The sequence below is a fragment of the Chenopodium album genome, chromosome 19 (genome assembly GCF_948465745.1).
Source record: "Chenopodium album chromosome 19, dcCheAlbu1.1, whole genome shotgun sequence".
In the NCBI taxonomy this organism is placed as follows: domain Eukaryota; kingdom Viridiplantae; phylum Streptophyta; class Magnoliopsida; order Caryophyllales; family Amaranthaceae; genus Chenopodium; species Chenopodium album.
The window spans coordinates 28,775,795-28,792,205 of NC_137852.1; the positions used below are offsets into that span (position 1 = coordinate 28,775,795).

The following is a 16,411-nucleotide window of genomic DNA, read 5'->3' on the forward strand; positions in this document are numbered from 1 at the left end:
GTGCCCGTTACGGATAATCAGGTATTTGTAACGGACAAGTTGACTGCCCGTTACGAATAGCCAGGTATTTGTAACGGACAGGTTGACTGCCAGTTACAAATAGCCAGTTATTTGTAATGGACACTTTGACTGCCCGTTACGAATAATGTCTTGAAAAATCAAAATATTAGGGGTATTTGTAACAGGCACCTTTGAGCTTGTTACAAATACCCCTTTTCCTTTTCCATTGACATCTCAAATTATCATTTATAATAATTAACAAATAAAAACCCAAATACTGATTTCCATGCCACAAAGGCATACAAATATTATCAAAATATTGCACACCAAATTTTAAATTTACATCTTAAAAAATTCATAGAATCTTGTAAAATTAAAAATGCTAATGACAATAAATCCGAAAACCTACAGCAAGCCCACTAGTAACTGTCTCTGATATATTCTCCGCATCTGAGGCAAGCTCCAGCGTCATTTCAGCTTGAACTTCCAACTGTTGTAAATTAATGTGCCCACTGCCTTCTCTTGACTAATTTACATCAGCACATGGACCAACACCAGCATTTCCTTCAACATCACTTTGTTCACAAGTCCCACCAAGGATCTCATTTGCAGACTCATTTTGTTGAGCATCATCTAGGATCTCATTTGCAAGCTCATTGTGTACTTGAGCACCATCAAGAACCTCAATATAAGGATCAATTGGTACATAAGTACTGTCAATGCCCTCATTTGTGTTGTTAGCCTGAGTTTGATCATCTCTAAAACTATATATGAGGACTGTTTTCCAAAGAACTACCAGACAGGTCACTTGCTTGAACTTGAAAGCTGTCCAATCTGGATAGAAAACCTCCCCTGTATATTACATGAGATTAGGACAATAATACATAATATGATACAGAGAAAGATATTAGGAAATGGCTGCCTAATATCTAGGACAAAGCATTAAAAAACAAAATAAAAATAAAAAAAGTAAAAGTAATAGATCAATACACATCACATACAGATGTTTGACTGATATGTCCCCCAATTATAATTTACTATGCACCCGATAATTCAATCAGCAGCTTTTCTCCACTTAAAAATAGTACACCAAAATTCTAACAATTGCAAACCACAGCTAGTGTTCATTTATCATGGGCTTTCACAGATACTTAAGGTCAAAAAAATCATGAACCTAAAGTCCTAAACTAACTGAGCAAAACTCACAAGAATATATGATGAACTCAAATCTGTTTCCCACCAACCCGCTTTTTAATTTTATAATTACTCCTTGAATAAAAGTAATGCTGCAAAGTGACTATTTTGACTTAGGACTAAGACATCTAATCCTTGTTTAAACCGATCAATAAATGCACTAGTTTTGCATCAGCAATAACAATGAATTCAATGAAGCAACATTCCTAAATCTTGTTACAACTTAGAAAGACAACGGCAGCAACAACATTAGCAAACCAACAAGCTATCAAAAATCAAAAGCTCTCACAAGACCGTCTCATCTTGTGTATAAATCGTGAGAGTAACCAAGTGCACTAATAATTCTTCATCTTGTTTCAGACATATAGATGGCATTTATAATTACATTGACAAGTCCAAACAAGTATACAAGCCATTCATCAGCATAGAAGATCATATTTGAAGATTATATAACACTGATGACAATTTGACACCAAAAGATACAACATACAGGTAATCGCATACTCATATGTTAAATAATAGATAAGTTGAGAGTAAGAACATCAAGCAATGCACATCAAAAAACAATCAATAATTGTAATTAAAACGTAACAAGGGATTCAAATATGATACTTAATATGCCTCTACCTGATAAGCACCTTAGCATGGTGAACAGACTTGGCCATACCATACTTGATGATGAGGGTCTGAAGACACATCTCCAAAAAGTTCTCAACGGTAAGACCCAACGTGTAATCTGGCTTGTTTTGTCCTTCATCTAATAGCCCGTACCTGTTCATCCTCCTCAAAAGAGCTTCTCCCTCAAAGATACGGCGAGGGTTCTTCTCATCTAGAGTAAGAAGATGCCTAGCAGCATTACAGTTACGGCTCAAAGCATGGTGAACTCAGAATCCAGTCACTCCTTCTCATAAGGATGACGTGGCTTCTTAAATTTCTTCCCACCTGTACACCATCCATTTCACAAAATCATCACTAATAATTCAACTATATACTAAATTCCTCCCTAAAATCTCAAATATAACATGAATTATGATAATTAAACAAAACACACTACTTTTTTTAACCTAATTAGAAGAACAAACCAGCAGAAGCTATCAATTTGCAACATTACATATATAAAAACAGATCATTACCCTAACATGATAAACCATAAAATTCCAAATCAAGTAAAATTTTTAAACTTTACAACAAAAACAAGGATTCGAAACACAAAATCACAAACCCTGAAAATTTAGTTTATTAATCAATCAATTCAAAATTTCCTAACTGATTTCAACTGTTTAAATTAATAAATCCAGTAAAAACAGAAATTGAGCACAACAAATAGATCAAAATCAATGAAATAAATAAAAAAAAAAAAACTAATCAAATATGTATATATAAAAAAAAACAGGTGATTTCAAATGTTTAAATTAACTAATATACACAACAAAATATCTAGCAAAATTAACACAAACCCATCAATCATCCAAAACAAGTCACACAAATTAGATCAAACAAACCCGTATATTAAAAAAATTAAAACGAATCCAGAAATTCAAACATAAAAAATAATAATCATTAAATTGAAAAATTGGTACCTAGGGTTAGTGAAAGAGAGGCGGCGAGAATTGCGGGCGAGATTAAGGAGAAGCGGTGAAGGAAGGCGGTGGAAGGGCGGATTGAAGGAGATCCGGCGTCTCAACCCCCGTCAATTTAACCATTTTTCTCTCTTGTCGTTCCATCTCGCTGTTTTTCTCCAATCGAAGGGGAAGATTGATGGAGGAGAGGAGAGAGGTCCTGATTTTGAAATGAGACGAGAGAGGGCCTGAGATAGATGGGGAAGATTGTTGAATTACGAGGAGGAGAGAAGATCGAGGAGAGGAGAGGAGAGGAGAGGAGAGAGAGAAAGGGAGTGAGGGACTGATGAGAGAGAAAGAGGCGAATGACGGCACAGTTTGGGAATTTGGGTGAAACCCTAAAAAGCTAAGTACTGGGCTCCTCTCATTCGTTGGGCCAAGTTTGGGCATTTGTAACGGGCACAATATGTCTGTTACGTGTAATATAATATCCGTAACAGGCAAAATAGTGTCCGTTACGAATACGTATTTATTTGTAACGGGCATTAATTTGTCTGTTACAATTACATACGTATTCGTAACGGACATTATTTTGCCCGTTACAAATAAATCAGTATTCGTAACGGACACGATTTTACCCGTTACAAATATCTTAATTGTAACGGGCAAAGCTTTGCCCGTTACGAATAGCCTGTTACGAATGAGATTTTTTCCACTAGTGCACAAGTAATTTTAGAATTTATTGGTAACTTTAAAGCACTTATTCAATATTAAATGATCCCTATTGAATAATATGATTCCAAGATCCTTTATTTGTGCAGTAATTAACCGGACTTTGGCCCTGCCATCAACCATTACATTTTCAAGGTGAGTAAACTCGTTACTGATTACAACTCTTGTAATTCTTGGTTGAATAATTAATCATCACATGTTTAATTATTACCCTTAGCTTCAAGGTTCTAAAATTTATCTTTAGGTAACCCTGTTGAGTATAACCAATTAAAAGTGTAGAATTTGTCTTACCCCCACTCCCCAATGAAAATTATGATGCCCGGCTTTGGCATGACCTATCATAAATGTCAAAAGTTTCATTGGGTTTTTAATTGGAAAAGCTGCCTCAATATTACTGGGATCTAGATTTATTATGTTGTGATTATATAGTGAACTCTAGCGCATCATCAAGCATCATAAATAAACCTAAACATGCATAATCTACTAATGCAATAAAACATGACATAGTATGGCCCCTTAATCCTAAGAAAACTAATAAAGCAAAATGCTCCCACTTGAACCTTCATGGATCTCATCCATCTTGCTCCATTGGGCCTTCACTTCATTAGCTTTTGGATCAACTACAGCTGTAATTTTATTCTATTCTATCTACTACTTAAATAAAATAAAATAAATTACAAAAATACTTAACGGTACGCAGACCGTATTTAGATTACAAAAATACATCACGATGCGCAGATCGTATTTAGAATCTTTGGGTCATACTAGTCTATATATATAGCAATAAACAATATCATTTATTATAAAGTGCCATATAATAAATCACTCATCATGCTTTCCTAAACTACAACATCAAATGTTCACAATAAAGGAAACATGGCTATAAATATCTCATATTTTAATTAATTACTGTAATTAGATAATATCATATATTATTCATGACCAATCATAAAATATCATATATTTTAATTTAGGTATGAAATAGAATCAAATCTTATTTGAATTATGGAAGATAAATCATATTTACTTTCCATGATTATCCTAACTAATTTAGGAAGGAGGGTGTTAAATACCGCCAACATTTTTTATCAAAACCGCCAACATTTAAGGTGAATAGACACCAATACCCTTACTACACCCCACCCACCCACCTTCCTCTTTCTCTTTTATTTTTTCCGCTCTCATCACTCATAAAGTCATAAGGACCCCAACCACCCCTTCCCAACCACCATTAATGTTAACAGCAGCACATGAAGGGAAGCGACGGTCGACGGCAACAGCGGCAATATGATGTGTGTCATAAATGGCACACATTTAATGAGCATTTAGGTCCTTTTTTATCCTCTTTTCATAGCTTTCTTGCTCAATAAATGCTCGGTTTTATGCTTTCTCTCTCTTTTCTACCTTTCTATGGTTTTCTAGTATTTTCTCCCGTATTTCTTTTATTTTCGTTATTTTAGTTGTTTTATCTTTATTTTAGATTTTATAGATTTAGTTTTATTTTATTTTAGTTTATTTGATTTTATTTTCATTTCATTTTCTTTACTTTATTTTATTTTCATTTTATTTATTTTATTTGTCTTCTATTTCTTCCTCATGTTTGGTTGTTCTTGTAGGTGATTGCACGGGACAAGACACGAGTTACATTGTCATATTCGGAATTCCGATATTCAAGCTTGATGTTTCGAGGTCTTAAGTTCAAAGTCAATCAAGTGTTGCAACGATCACAAGCCAACATGTCTTATCCCCTTGTTGCCATCTTATCCCCTTGTTGCCATCTTATCCTACACCCCACCATATCCTAATCCTCCACCACACTTATTTGCTCATCACTCCCCTGCTTCCCCAGTTCATCCACAACAATTACTCACCTTCCTCTGCTTCCATTCGACCAACAGCAACCAAACAACAACAATTCTCCACCGCCCTGAATCACCGCAACCAACACCATCCACCTCCAATCATCACAAGCAATTACCACTCGCAACCACCAACAACCACTAGCCACGCAACCCACTCGCAACACCAATAACAATAACAGCAATGGCAGCAACACCTTCGCAACCCTCAGCACAAGCCACTTCCAAAACCACCATCAATCTCCACCACACATCGCAACAACAACAGCCACCTCCCTGCTCCTTAATTCTGCCAGCCACCACACACGCGACACACAACAACAAATCCCGCAAACCACCTCACAAAAACAATCGCAGCCACACAAATCAACCACCTGCTGCACTCCATTTCCGCCACCACAAACAGCCACGCAAGCAGATCCTGCTGCCCCTCCAAATCTCCCACCAAATCAGCCACCAAAATCCCACAGCAACCACAGCCGCAAGACCACCCAAAACCGCCACCACTCTCGCAACCTCCTTCATTTCCCCCAATTCAATTGAAATTCCCCGAGGACGCGGGTGTGAGAGGAGCGGACGCGGGCTCGATGTCACAAATCAGGCAGTAAGTAGCCGCGGTTGTCCCGAGGTCTTCCCGCGGATGCGGTGGCTATGGAGAAGGCGCGGCTTAGACCACCGCGGGCGCGGCTTTATGGGTTAATTTTGAACCATATCACGAGCTTTGCACGTGGTTGTTAATGAAGATCGAACGGTGGTGTTTTCTTGATGCCAATTTTCAATGATGATGAGCGGTGGTGATTTGATGATGATGGTTGTTGGTTTAATTTGGTGAAGCGCAAAGTAGGGGATCAAACCCCATATTAGAGCAGCCAAATCGAATTAGAGGAAGACAGGGGTCTGATGTGTTTTGTGGGATTTTGGGTTTATTTTTGTTTTTCTTTTATTTTTATTTCTTTGCCTTTTCTCCTTTCTTATTTCTTTTCTTAATTTATTTTCCCTTCTTATTTCTATTTTTCCTTTTCTTAGTTTATTTTATTTTATTTCCCTTCTTTTATTATTTTTCTTAGCTTAGTTTATATACCCATTTTTGGGGGATAATTAGTATCAAACTTTTATTCTATTTGTAATTAGCTTAGTTTTCTCTCTCTTAGGCTGAGAGCTTCTCTCTCTAGATTAGGCTATTTTAGGAGTAGTTTTAGAGAGAGAAAGTGAGAGATTTCAATGGTGATTGAGAGATTGAAGATGCAAGTGTGACAATTGTGTTTGAGATTTTCTCTATTATCAATGAGCATTTCTAAACTTTATCTCATTTAATTGCTTTGTTTAATTTGATTTTTGTTTGGTTTGATTTTGATATTTGATGTTTGATTAGAGTAATTGTTCTTGATATTTTGTTAATTCTTGTTTCCTATAGTTGATAGTAGATTTGATCATGTTTCTTGAGTAGTTTACTTGCTAGGGTTTGGGTAAACATGTGTAATTGATGGATTGAGATTGATTTGGGAATTAGAGTAGTTCTTGTGTTGTGATTAAATTGATTCATAGAGGTTTCCATGTTGCATAAGTTTGATTGGAGTAGCTAACCATGATTGCTAGCATTGATTGCATGATTGAATTGATTGACATGACCACTTGATATCGATTTGATCATAATTAGTTGAGTATTTGATTATGTTTCTTCATATTGTTAGCGCTAGAGAAATCTATGTTAGAGAGTGTGAGGATGATTAGTTGAATGCCCGTAATTGCTCCTACTATTTGTCTTTGCATTGCTTGGATTGCTTGACTCCCTAATTAGCTTGGTTATCATGAATGCATGTTGATCCACATTCCCTAGTGTTTCATTTGTTTGATTCTTGATTTAGGAAGTAGAATAGCGCTACCTTTCACCTTAGACTTCGACCTAGCTTAGGCGTTAATTAGAAATACTTGAACATAACCGTTCCTAGTGGTTCGACCCTTGATTTACCTCTATACTTGTATTTAGGTAGTTGAGTGATTATAAATTTGTTTGACCGTAGGGAGGATTAGTTCAACGACATAGTTTTCCCCACGTCACAATACGTCGGAGGTGGAACGTCAGTGGCGGCGACAATCGGAGGATGGACAGTACCTCCGATCTTTTTTAAAAAAAAACCTCCGGCACACACAATCGGCACCCAAAACCGATTAAACACCACGGTAACCGGTTTTGGACGCTGGTCACCTGGGATGGTAACCCGGTTTTGGACGCCGATTACCTTGGTCAACCGGCGCTGGAAACCGATTACCATCCCGGGCGACCGTTTTTGAGCGTCGGTTGGACTGGTCTCCGGGAATAAAAAAACCACCTTCCCACGCAATGAGGGAAGGTGGTGGGTCATCGATTTTCTGATGGTGGTTGACTGCTGCCCGCTGTTGGTGGTTGCCGGAAATAGAAGGAGATTATTGCAAGTTAAAATGAATTCTGGTAGCTTTTGCCCTCTTGGTTGTTGTTGGCGATGATGGTGTAGTGGGTGGTGTTGGTTGTGGGCAGTGATGGTGCAGTGGGTGGTGGTGGTCGTGGTGAGTGGGCGGTGGTTGACGATCGAGTATGTGGCTTGATAGACTTAGGACTTTAGGAGAGAGAAAGCAAAGTGGGGATGAGTAAGAGTAATTTTGTCCCTTCATCACTTTTGTTGGCGATTTGATAAAAAACGTTGGCGGTATTTAGCAATTCACTTCAGGAAATTCTATCCTAATTACTAACCAATCACATATTTTAAATCAATTATTATTATCCATAAATAATCATGGGGATAATCATATTATTTTATCAATTATTATCCAAATAGAATCTTTTGCTCCATAATTATCCAAACTTAACAAAAATAACAACTTTAATTTTGTTAATTATCTTTTCAAAATTAAAACTTATCATTTTTTAAAAAATTTGAAATCTGATTTTATCAAAATAAATTAATTTTTTTTTAAAAAAAATTGCGTCAGCCACCGTGGTGTGGCTAGCCGAAGCCAGCCACGATGGCCGCACACCTTGCGGTGTGCGCTGCCCCTGCAGTGACGCAAGAACAGCAACAGCAGCACACGCAACGGGGTGGTGCACTGCTGCGCTGCCCCCTTGCTGCCTCATCCCAGCCCCGCCCCTCCCTCCTAGACCACCAGCAGCAGCACCGCCGTGGCAGCGCCACCCAGCCGCGGTGGTTGCTGCTGTAATTTCACCCCTTTTTTTTATTGATTTTAATTAATTAAAACAAAACAGATTTTTTTTGTAAAATAAATTAAACTTTATGTGGTCCAAGTAATTCCAAAACTAAATCATATTCAATTTTGAAATTAGGGTTCTTGATGAAATTAATCCCCAATTTAATTTAACATTTAAATTAAATAATTTGATCATGAAAAATTCATAATTTTAATATGTAATCAAATAGATTAAATTCCTTATACATATTACCATCGAAATAAATCAAAAATAAACACAAAATTTCACAAATTAGGGCTAAGATTCGAAATTTTCGAAAATTAGGGTTTAGGGGTTCGAATTTTTTCGATTATTTTGGGGCAAATTTCGGATCAAATTATGGCTAACATGGAGCAAATTAAACACTTTTAATGATTCTATATTGTTAAATCACATTTAAAATAACAATTGACCCATAATTAAATATTCTCCCTCCTAATTGAATTAAAATTGTGGATTATCAAAGAACTATCACTCAATATATGTAAATGCAAGAGGCTAACTAATACCACTGTAGGAGATTATAGGTACTAAATGCGGAAATAATATAAATCATATTCACATAGCGCCAAACCAGGGATCTCATGGATAACACATAAACAAGTAAGAATTATACCTTTGAAGCGTGATATCACGGTGATCGAGCAAGAACAAAAAGGGGAGATAAAGAACCTCAAACGTGATTCCTCCACTTGGTCCACGGGCACAGATTAAGACCTCCACTAATGCTAGCTAGTCGCGAAAGAACCCTTCTATCGACCTTCTACGAAGATGAACGAACGATCAACTAGCCAAGAACCACCTCGCCACACCACGTGGGCCACTAGGGGTAGACGGCCGTGGGTGAGAGGGGAGAGTGAGAGAGGCGTGCGTGAGAGAGGGTGGTTGAGGGCTTTTGGATGTTGGTTGCTTAGATTCACAATTCACTGTATGTTAATTGTGACTTGATTAATCAATCCTAGGCATGACTATTATGTATAGATCATATCTCTAAATAATAGTCCAAGTCCAAATCCAAGCCCAATTCCTAATCCCACTCAAACTACACTTAGCCCAATCATACTTCTGACTAATTAATTGCTCATGAGGCCCATTAATGGGCCTCTAACTTGCTTAACCCATTACCCTTGTGTGTGACCAATATAGGATCCATTCTAAAGGGCTTTGGGCTATTTGACTAGCCCAAAGATCATCTCTCATAGTCTAGCAACAGAGGATGACGCCCCAATAGAATGAACTTATTATCTCCATAATAGTGATCTTTGATATATCCAGTAATTGCACTTATCAAAGACATAATTCCTTCACATACCCCTAGATTCGTACGAAAACCAATGATCGAGCACTGCAGTGGCTCGACCATCATAGGCTCTTCAAGCACTAAGGGGGCCTTACCATTTCGATCCTTACTGACCCCGGGATTGTGATTTCCAAATGGAACGGGACGAGGGGAGTCAGTAGGCTTGGCAATTACTATACCGGCTCGAGGTCACCCCGACCTAAGAGCTTGGGAAAAGGGGGGAGCAAGAGTTCTCCCGGGCGCCGAAGAATTGTTTGGCTGATTTTGGAAGCCAGCGAACTTGGAGGTCTGAGGCCGACTTTGGCCAGATTGTATGCCGGCCGTAGTAGAAGACCGCGGCGGATTTTGGACAAATTGAGTTGTCCTTGCTCTGGAGAAAGGCGGGGGTAGTGAAGTAAGGAGCTCGTCCGCTCCAAGGACCGAGCTAGTAAAAATGGCTCAGATTACGTTCGGCTCCCGTCTAGAAGTAGAGGTGCCCTTTTGGTTTTGGCTCTCCTCAAAAGAAGTGGTCACCTCGACCACTGAGCACTCTCAGTGGTCGACGTGTTTGTGGCGGTGTTTGTGGTCTTTGTGGTAGGGTTCTCAGGATACGTGCTGTTCGGATCATAGGGGACTAAAGGATTCACCAAGCTGCTGTCCGGGTTACGCTCGGCATGTTTATCGTACGTTTGCCTCGTACGCGCCATGTCCACTGATGAGTGGCAATTTATGCCACAATTTAGTGTTCTCTTTACGGGTTTTTCCCACCCATTTGTAGCTTGTTTTCCCCCTTTTCTCTCCTTTTTATTCCTATTTTCTTTGTTTTCCTTTCTCCTTGTTTTCTTTGTTTTTGAGGCATTGGAAGAAGAGTAATTCACCCCCAAACTCCCCTGTGTGCGGGCGCGCAGCACTGTGAGAACCCGCGCAGGAATGCTCCAAGAACAGAACACAAACAGAAGATTTATGCGCCTTGTGCGTGCTTTGTGTGCGGGCGCGCGACCTTGATGTGTGCGGGCGCGCAGCCCTGGGAGAACCCGCACAGAACAGCAGCAGAAGCAGAACCAAAACAGAGAGTTGCATGCGCCTTGTGTGCGGGCGCACACTCCTCAAGCGCGGGCGCGCAGTATTGCTGGGAGAAGGCGCGCATCCGTGGGTTTAATTCTCCGTACCCACAGATCTGCGGGCGCACAAGATCTGCGAGGGTGCACACACAACTTCTGCGCGGGCGCGCACCGTTGAGTTGCAGTCTTTTTATTTCGTATTTTTGTATCTTTTAAAGGACCGATATATATAGGTCATAGGGAGATTAGTGGATGATCTATCATTACTTAGAAACATTTTAGCCCTAATTTAGTGAGAGAAACTTCATTAGTAGAGAGAGAAAGTGTGGATTTCCATTGATGAACTTGGATATTGAAGAAGGAGCTTGATTGAATCTTTGTAAATCTTCATCTTCAATTAATGAGCAATCTCTTACTCTCTTTCTTTACTTTTGTATTTAGTTTTGTTTGCTTATTTTGATTTTCCTTCTTTGCTTATTGATCATGTTGAGCTTATTGATTCGATGATTGATATTGTCTTCAATATGGTTTGTGAGTAGTCACCTAGCCAAGGGTGTGGGGATGGTGTAGTTGTTGATTGATTCATGCTTATGATGTTGGGGTTTTGTTAATGGTGATTAAAGTCTTTGTATGTTTGATATTCTTTAATCTTCTTGCAAGTGCACATTATTAGTTGATTAAAGGTGAATCTTTGCTAACAAGAAACGGAAGTTGACTTAGTTAAGGTTCATTGCTATCGATAGTTCTTTGATTGCACCTTCTAATATATGGTTCTAGTGTGGAAACATAGAGGCTATGTTAGGAGAAATTGATTAACCCCGGAAGGCGGCTAGATTGAGCTTTAATTCGATATTCTTGCATGCTTAGTTTACCATTTCTTTGCTTCCGTGTTATTACATGATCAAATGGCAACTACATCTACCTACTTCCCTTGGTTCTTAGTTATATTGATTTTTAACCATTCTTAATCTCTAGTTTAATCTCTTAGTTATTCACACTTCTTGTTCCGAGGTAGCTTAAGTATTAAGTAGTGAATGTGGTGTTTATGCATGTCTCCTTGTGGTTCGACCCCTATGCTTGCCTTATACTTGAATTAGGTTTGTTTAGGTGTATAAATTATATTTGATCTAGGGATAGACAAATTGACGACGTGTTTATTCCCTTGTCAAATTGGCGCCGTTGCCGGGGAGACGGCTTCCATTGCTTTTTCATTACTTTATTTGAGACTATCTTATTCCTTGTTTGTTAGTATTTGCTACTACTTGTTACTTGTCTGTGCTTACGTTCTCCTTAGCTTTGTTGTATGAACAGAGGACGAAATCGCTCAAGGTCTTTGATTCCCATCGATCCGGAGCTAGAAAGATCTTTGCCCTTACTTCGAAGAGAAGCGAGAGCAAGGAGTAGAAATTCTCACACCCCAACGAAAGAAGGAGTAAGAGAATTGGAAGATACTCCACCATCTTCACCCTCAAGTGAAGACTTAGATAGCCCTAATTCGCCATCAAGTCTGGAAATTAACCCCTTTTCAATCTTTAAGTCCGAAAGTGAAGAAGGTTCTAAAATGGGAGAGAATACACCTTTGAGTCGTCTTGGGGCTCCCGAAGCCTTAAGAGCCCAAAGTGGGATCCTAACCCCTACCACTCAAGCCAACAATTTTGAAATCAAGCCCAATTTGATTGCTTTAATAGAGAGGAAACAATTCTCGGGTGGAAAATTTGAGAGCCCTCATGAGCATTTGAAAGAATGTGAGAAGTATTGTGACACGATCAAAGCCAACGGAGTGACTCAAGAGTATATCCGCCTCAAGATGTTTCCATTTTCTTTAATTGGGAGAGGTCTAGAATGGCTAGAGAAGGAGGTGCCCCCTAATTCTCTCACAACTTGGGACCAAGTAACTACGGCTTTCTTGAGGAGGTTTTATAACCATAGGAAGACCGCCGAGGCTCGATCTTTAATTCAAGGTTTTCGCCAAAAGAGTGGTGAGACTCTAAGTGCGGCATGGGACCGGTACAAAGAGCTTCAACGTCAATGCCCACATCATGGGATACCCAAGTATCAACTCATCCACACTTTCTATGGAGGTCTCTCACCTCAAGGGAGAACAAGCCTAGATGCCGCCGCCGGCGGTCCAATCATGAACAAAGGAGAGGATAAAGTGGAATGCATCATAGAGGAGGCCGCAAAGCATTATGATGATTGGTGTGAAGGAGAAACGGAGGCCACTTCTAGCAAAGGTGTCTATGCATTGGAGCAAGCCAACGCAATCAACAACCTTTCTTCCCAAATCTCCAAGATGGCCAAGCAAATGGACGAAATGATGAAAGAAAGGTCCAACCCTCATGGTAATACCTCCCCTTCAACCAAGGGAGGCAGTGGTATATGACCACTTCTTCCCCCTCTTCTTATAATAAAATGCCTCAAGGATGCATGTTTTGCTCAAATTGTGAAACCTATGATCATGATACCTCCCATTGTGTGTATGCTTGTGAAGTTCAACCCCCTCCCTATGAACATGATGATAATGTAGAAGATGTCAATGCTATGAATTTTGCTCCTAGAATGGAAAATGTAGGGAACTTGAGGCCAAACTCCAATCAAATGGGGAATTGGAATCAAGGTGGAAACCGTGGTTGGAACCAAATTTGTGGTGGTTATGGTAACCAATAACATGGTGGGGGAGGCCCTTCCAATTTCAATGGAAGAAGCTACTCTAACCAAAGGGGGTATGACTATCAAAAACAACAACCCAACTCCCGATACCATGACCATCAAAATCAAAATTTTGGTGATCAAGGTAACATAGGAAACAATCGACAAAGCAATGTTCCCAACCAAGGCACCGGAGGCAATAGGGGCCAAAATGTTTCTAACTATGCCCAAACCAATAGGCCTCCGGGTTTCCATCAAGCCCAACTTCCTCCACCTCAACAACCTCTTCAAATTGAGGCCCCTCCTAATGATCCCGTGATGGCCAAGCTAGATGCCATCATGAAAATGCATGAGGAGGAAAAGAAGAGAAATGAGGAGGATAAGAAGCGAGCCAACGCTCATATGAAAATGCTTGAAACCCAAATTGTTCAACTTGCTTCTAATTCTTCTTCTTCTTCTTCTTCTTCTTCTTCTTCTTCTTCCTCTATCCCTAGTCAAGGAGTCAACCCAAAACCTTTGTATGCGTGACAACATGATGAGTGACATTTTTGGCACTCATTTGGTTCCTTTTTGGATGATTTTTATTTCATTTTATCTCTCTTTTCTTTAGTTTTCCTTAGTTTTATTCTTGTTTTCTTCATTTTATGCTTTTTGTAGTTAGTTTCTCTTTTTCATGTCTTTTTCTAGTTTACTTGTTATTTTTCTCTTTTACTTGCTTTTATCTTTTGCTTGTAGGTGGTAATTGATTGTCCAAGAATTCCCGAGCTTCCTCTCTACGAGTTTTCATTGCTTTTATGCCTAAAGAAGGTGCAAGAAGTTCCAAGTCAAAGGTGGATCCAAGGGGCAAGCTTCAAGGCTTTGTTTATGCCTTACTCATGGCTTTTACTCTTCAAGAAATTCAAGGAAGTTTCTGCCCACTTTGTCCTCCATCATCATCATCCTGGATGCGTGCACCACTTGAGCTAGGACGAAGAGGAGAAGGGGGGAAACCCAGCAATGTGCGGGCGCACTAAGGGAGTGTGCGGCCGCACATTGGTCGTGTGCGGCTGCACAACAGGTGCGTGCGGGCGCACCTGCCTGGGTGTGTCCTGTGCGCGCCATTCTTCCTCCTCCGAGCGCCCGCACTTACGAGGGTCTATTTTTGGGCGTCATTACCGACCTCCTCCTTGTATATATAGTTATTTCTACCTATTTTTAGAAAGTTAGTTTTTTGTTTTAGTTTTGGATTGAATTTGATAGTTAGTTTTTGGGGAGAATTTTAGAGAGAGAAACTCAAGAACTAGAGAGAGAAACTCATGATCTTTGGTGTTTGTTCAAGAATTCATCATTGTATTTGATCTTTTGATCAAAGTTTTGTAAGGATCTTCTTCTTAATCTCAATACAAGTTTGATTTTAGTTGATTTCTTTAGTTTTTCATATTGTTGATGATTGATTTGGTTATTGATTGAATTTTGATTGATTTTGATTGATTGTTGGTTTAATCTTTGAATTCAAGTATGTTGATGATGAAATTGATGAATGTTGTAGTTTTGATCTCCATTCCTATGGCTAGTGAGTAGTTTCCTAGCTAGGGAGATGGTGAAGCATGTATGAATGATGGAATAGTGTAATTTGGGGATAATTGATGGAGTTGATGATATGATTAAATTTGGTTGATCTTTCATGAGCATGTGTGTGATTAATTGAGGTTTGGCCATCTTTGATTAATACACTAGATTGCATTGTAAGCTTGCTATGATACAGACCATTGATTAGTGAACTTACAATTTCACGATTGAGGTGCTTTGTGACGTTCCCTAGGTAGTGTTTAGCGTAGTTGACGCTATTTAGACCTCTAGGTGAACCACCTTAGTATGCTCTTTTGGATGCGTGATGATTTTCCTTCATATCGCTTGACTTAGTTGGTTTGACCTCCCAAATTACCGTTTCCATTATGATTGCATGTGGATCCATTGCCCTAGTGTCTTAGATTGATTTTATACAAGTTTGCATTACCTAGTTTAGCCTTAGTTCTACCTCAAACCCCTTCTAGACTTCGAAATAGCTTGATTTAGGCATCGTGCACTTGAAATCCATTCCCTTGGGTTCGACCTTGACTTACCACTACGCTAAATAGGGGTTAGTTAAGTTACAAATATTGTTTGATAGGGTGGGGTGGTAGCCCAACGACCTACCGTTCTCCTCCACATCAAAATGGCGCCGTTGCCGGGGAATGGTGCTTGAGTGTATGTTGTTTTTGAGTCTATTTCATTTTGATAAAATACAAAAAGATTTTGTTTCTCTAGGCTACATTTGTAGCCGTGCTACTAACATTTTTGCTTGAGTTTTGCATGCATAGAACCCGTGATCGTCCCCTTGTTCCCCTTGATCCGAAGATAGAGAGGACTCTTTCAAGAAGAAGAGTGGACAATAGATCTTTGGCTTATAGCTCTTCGAGTGAAGAAGAAATTCAAGAAGAACAAGGAATGGGTGAACATCCTAGAATAGCCTTGAAGGAGCTTGGAGTGCCCGGGGCATATAGATTTGAGAGTGGAATAGCTCCACCCACTACCCCAGCAAATGACTTCGAAATCCGTCCGGCAATGATCACCTTGATTGAGAGAAGGCAATATAGTGGGGCTAAGAATGAGAGCCCATTGAACCATTTGAAAGAATTTGAAAAATATTGCAACACCATCAAAGTCAATGGGGTCTCTCAAGAATTCATCCGCCTCAAGTTATTCCCTTTCTCTCTAATAGGAAGATCTTTGGAGTGGTTAGACAAGGAGGTGAAGCCCAACTCCTTGAGAACTTGGGATGATGTTTCAAAGGCTTTCTTGTCCCGTTTCTATCCCCAAAAGAAGACGGCGGAGGCAAG

At 39.4% G+C, this 16,411-nt stretch overlaps 1 protein-coding gene and 1 non-coding gene across 2 annotated transcripts; both read right to left on the bottom strand.

Moving 5' to 3' along the window:
* Window positions 1–275: 275 nt before the first annotated feature.
* LOC145595300 (uncharacterized) lies at window positions 276–3,061 on the bottom strand. Its single transcript, XM_081651689.1, has 3 exons — window positions 2,775–3,061; window positions 1,822–2,136; window positions 276–852 (listed from the first exon to the last, which is right to left on the bottom strand). The coding sequence occupies exons 2-3, from the start codon at window positions 1,949–1,951 to the stop codon at window positions 527–529; spliced, it is 456 nt and encodes a 151-aa protein (XP_081507815.1). The 5' UTR covers window positions 1,952–2,136; window positions 2,775–3,061; the 3' UTR covers window positions 276–526.
* A 9,783-nt stretch (window positions 3,062–12,844) lies between these two features.
* Window positions 12,845–12,950, bottom strand: LOC145596282 (small nucleolar RNA R71). The gene has a single exon (XR_014103135.1). It is a non-coding gene; the product is annotated as a small nucleolar RNA R71 (small nucleolar RNA).
* Window positions 12,951–16,411: the final 3,461 nt, after the last annotated feature.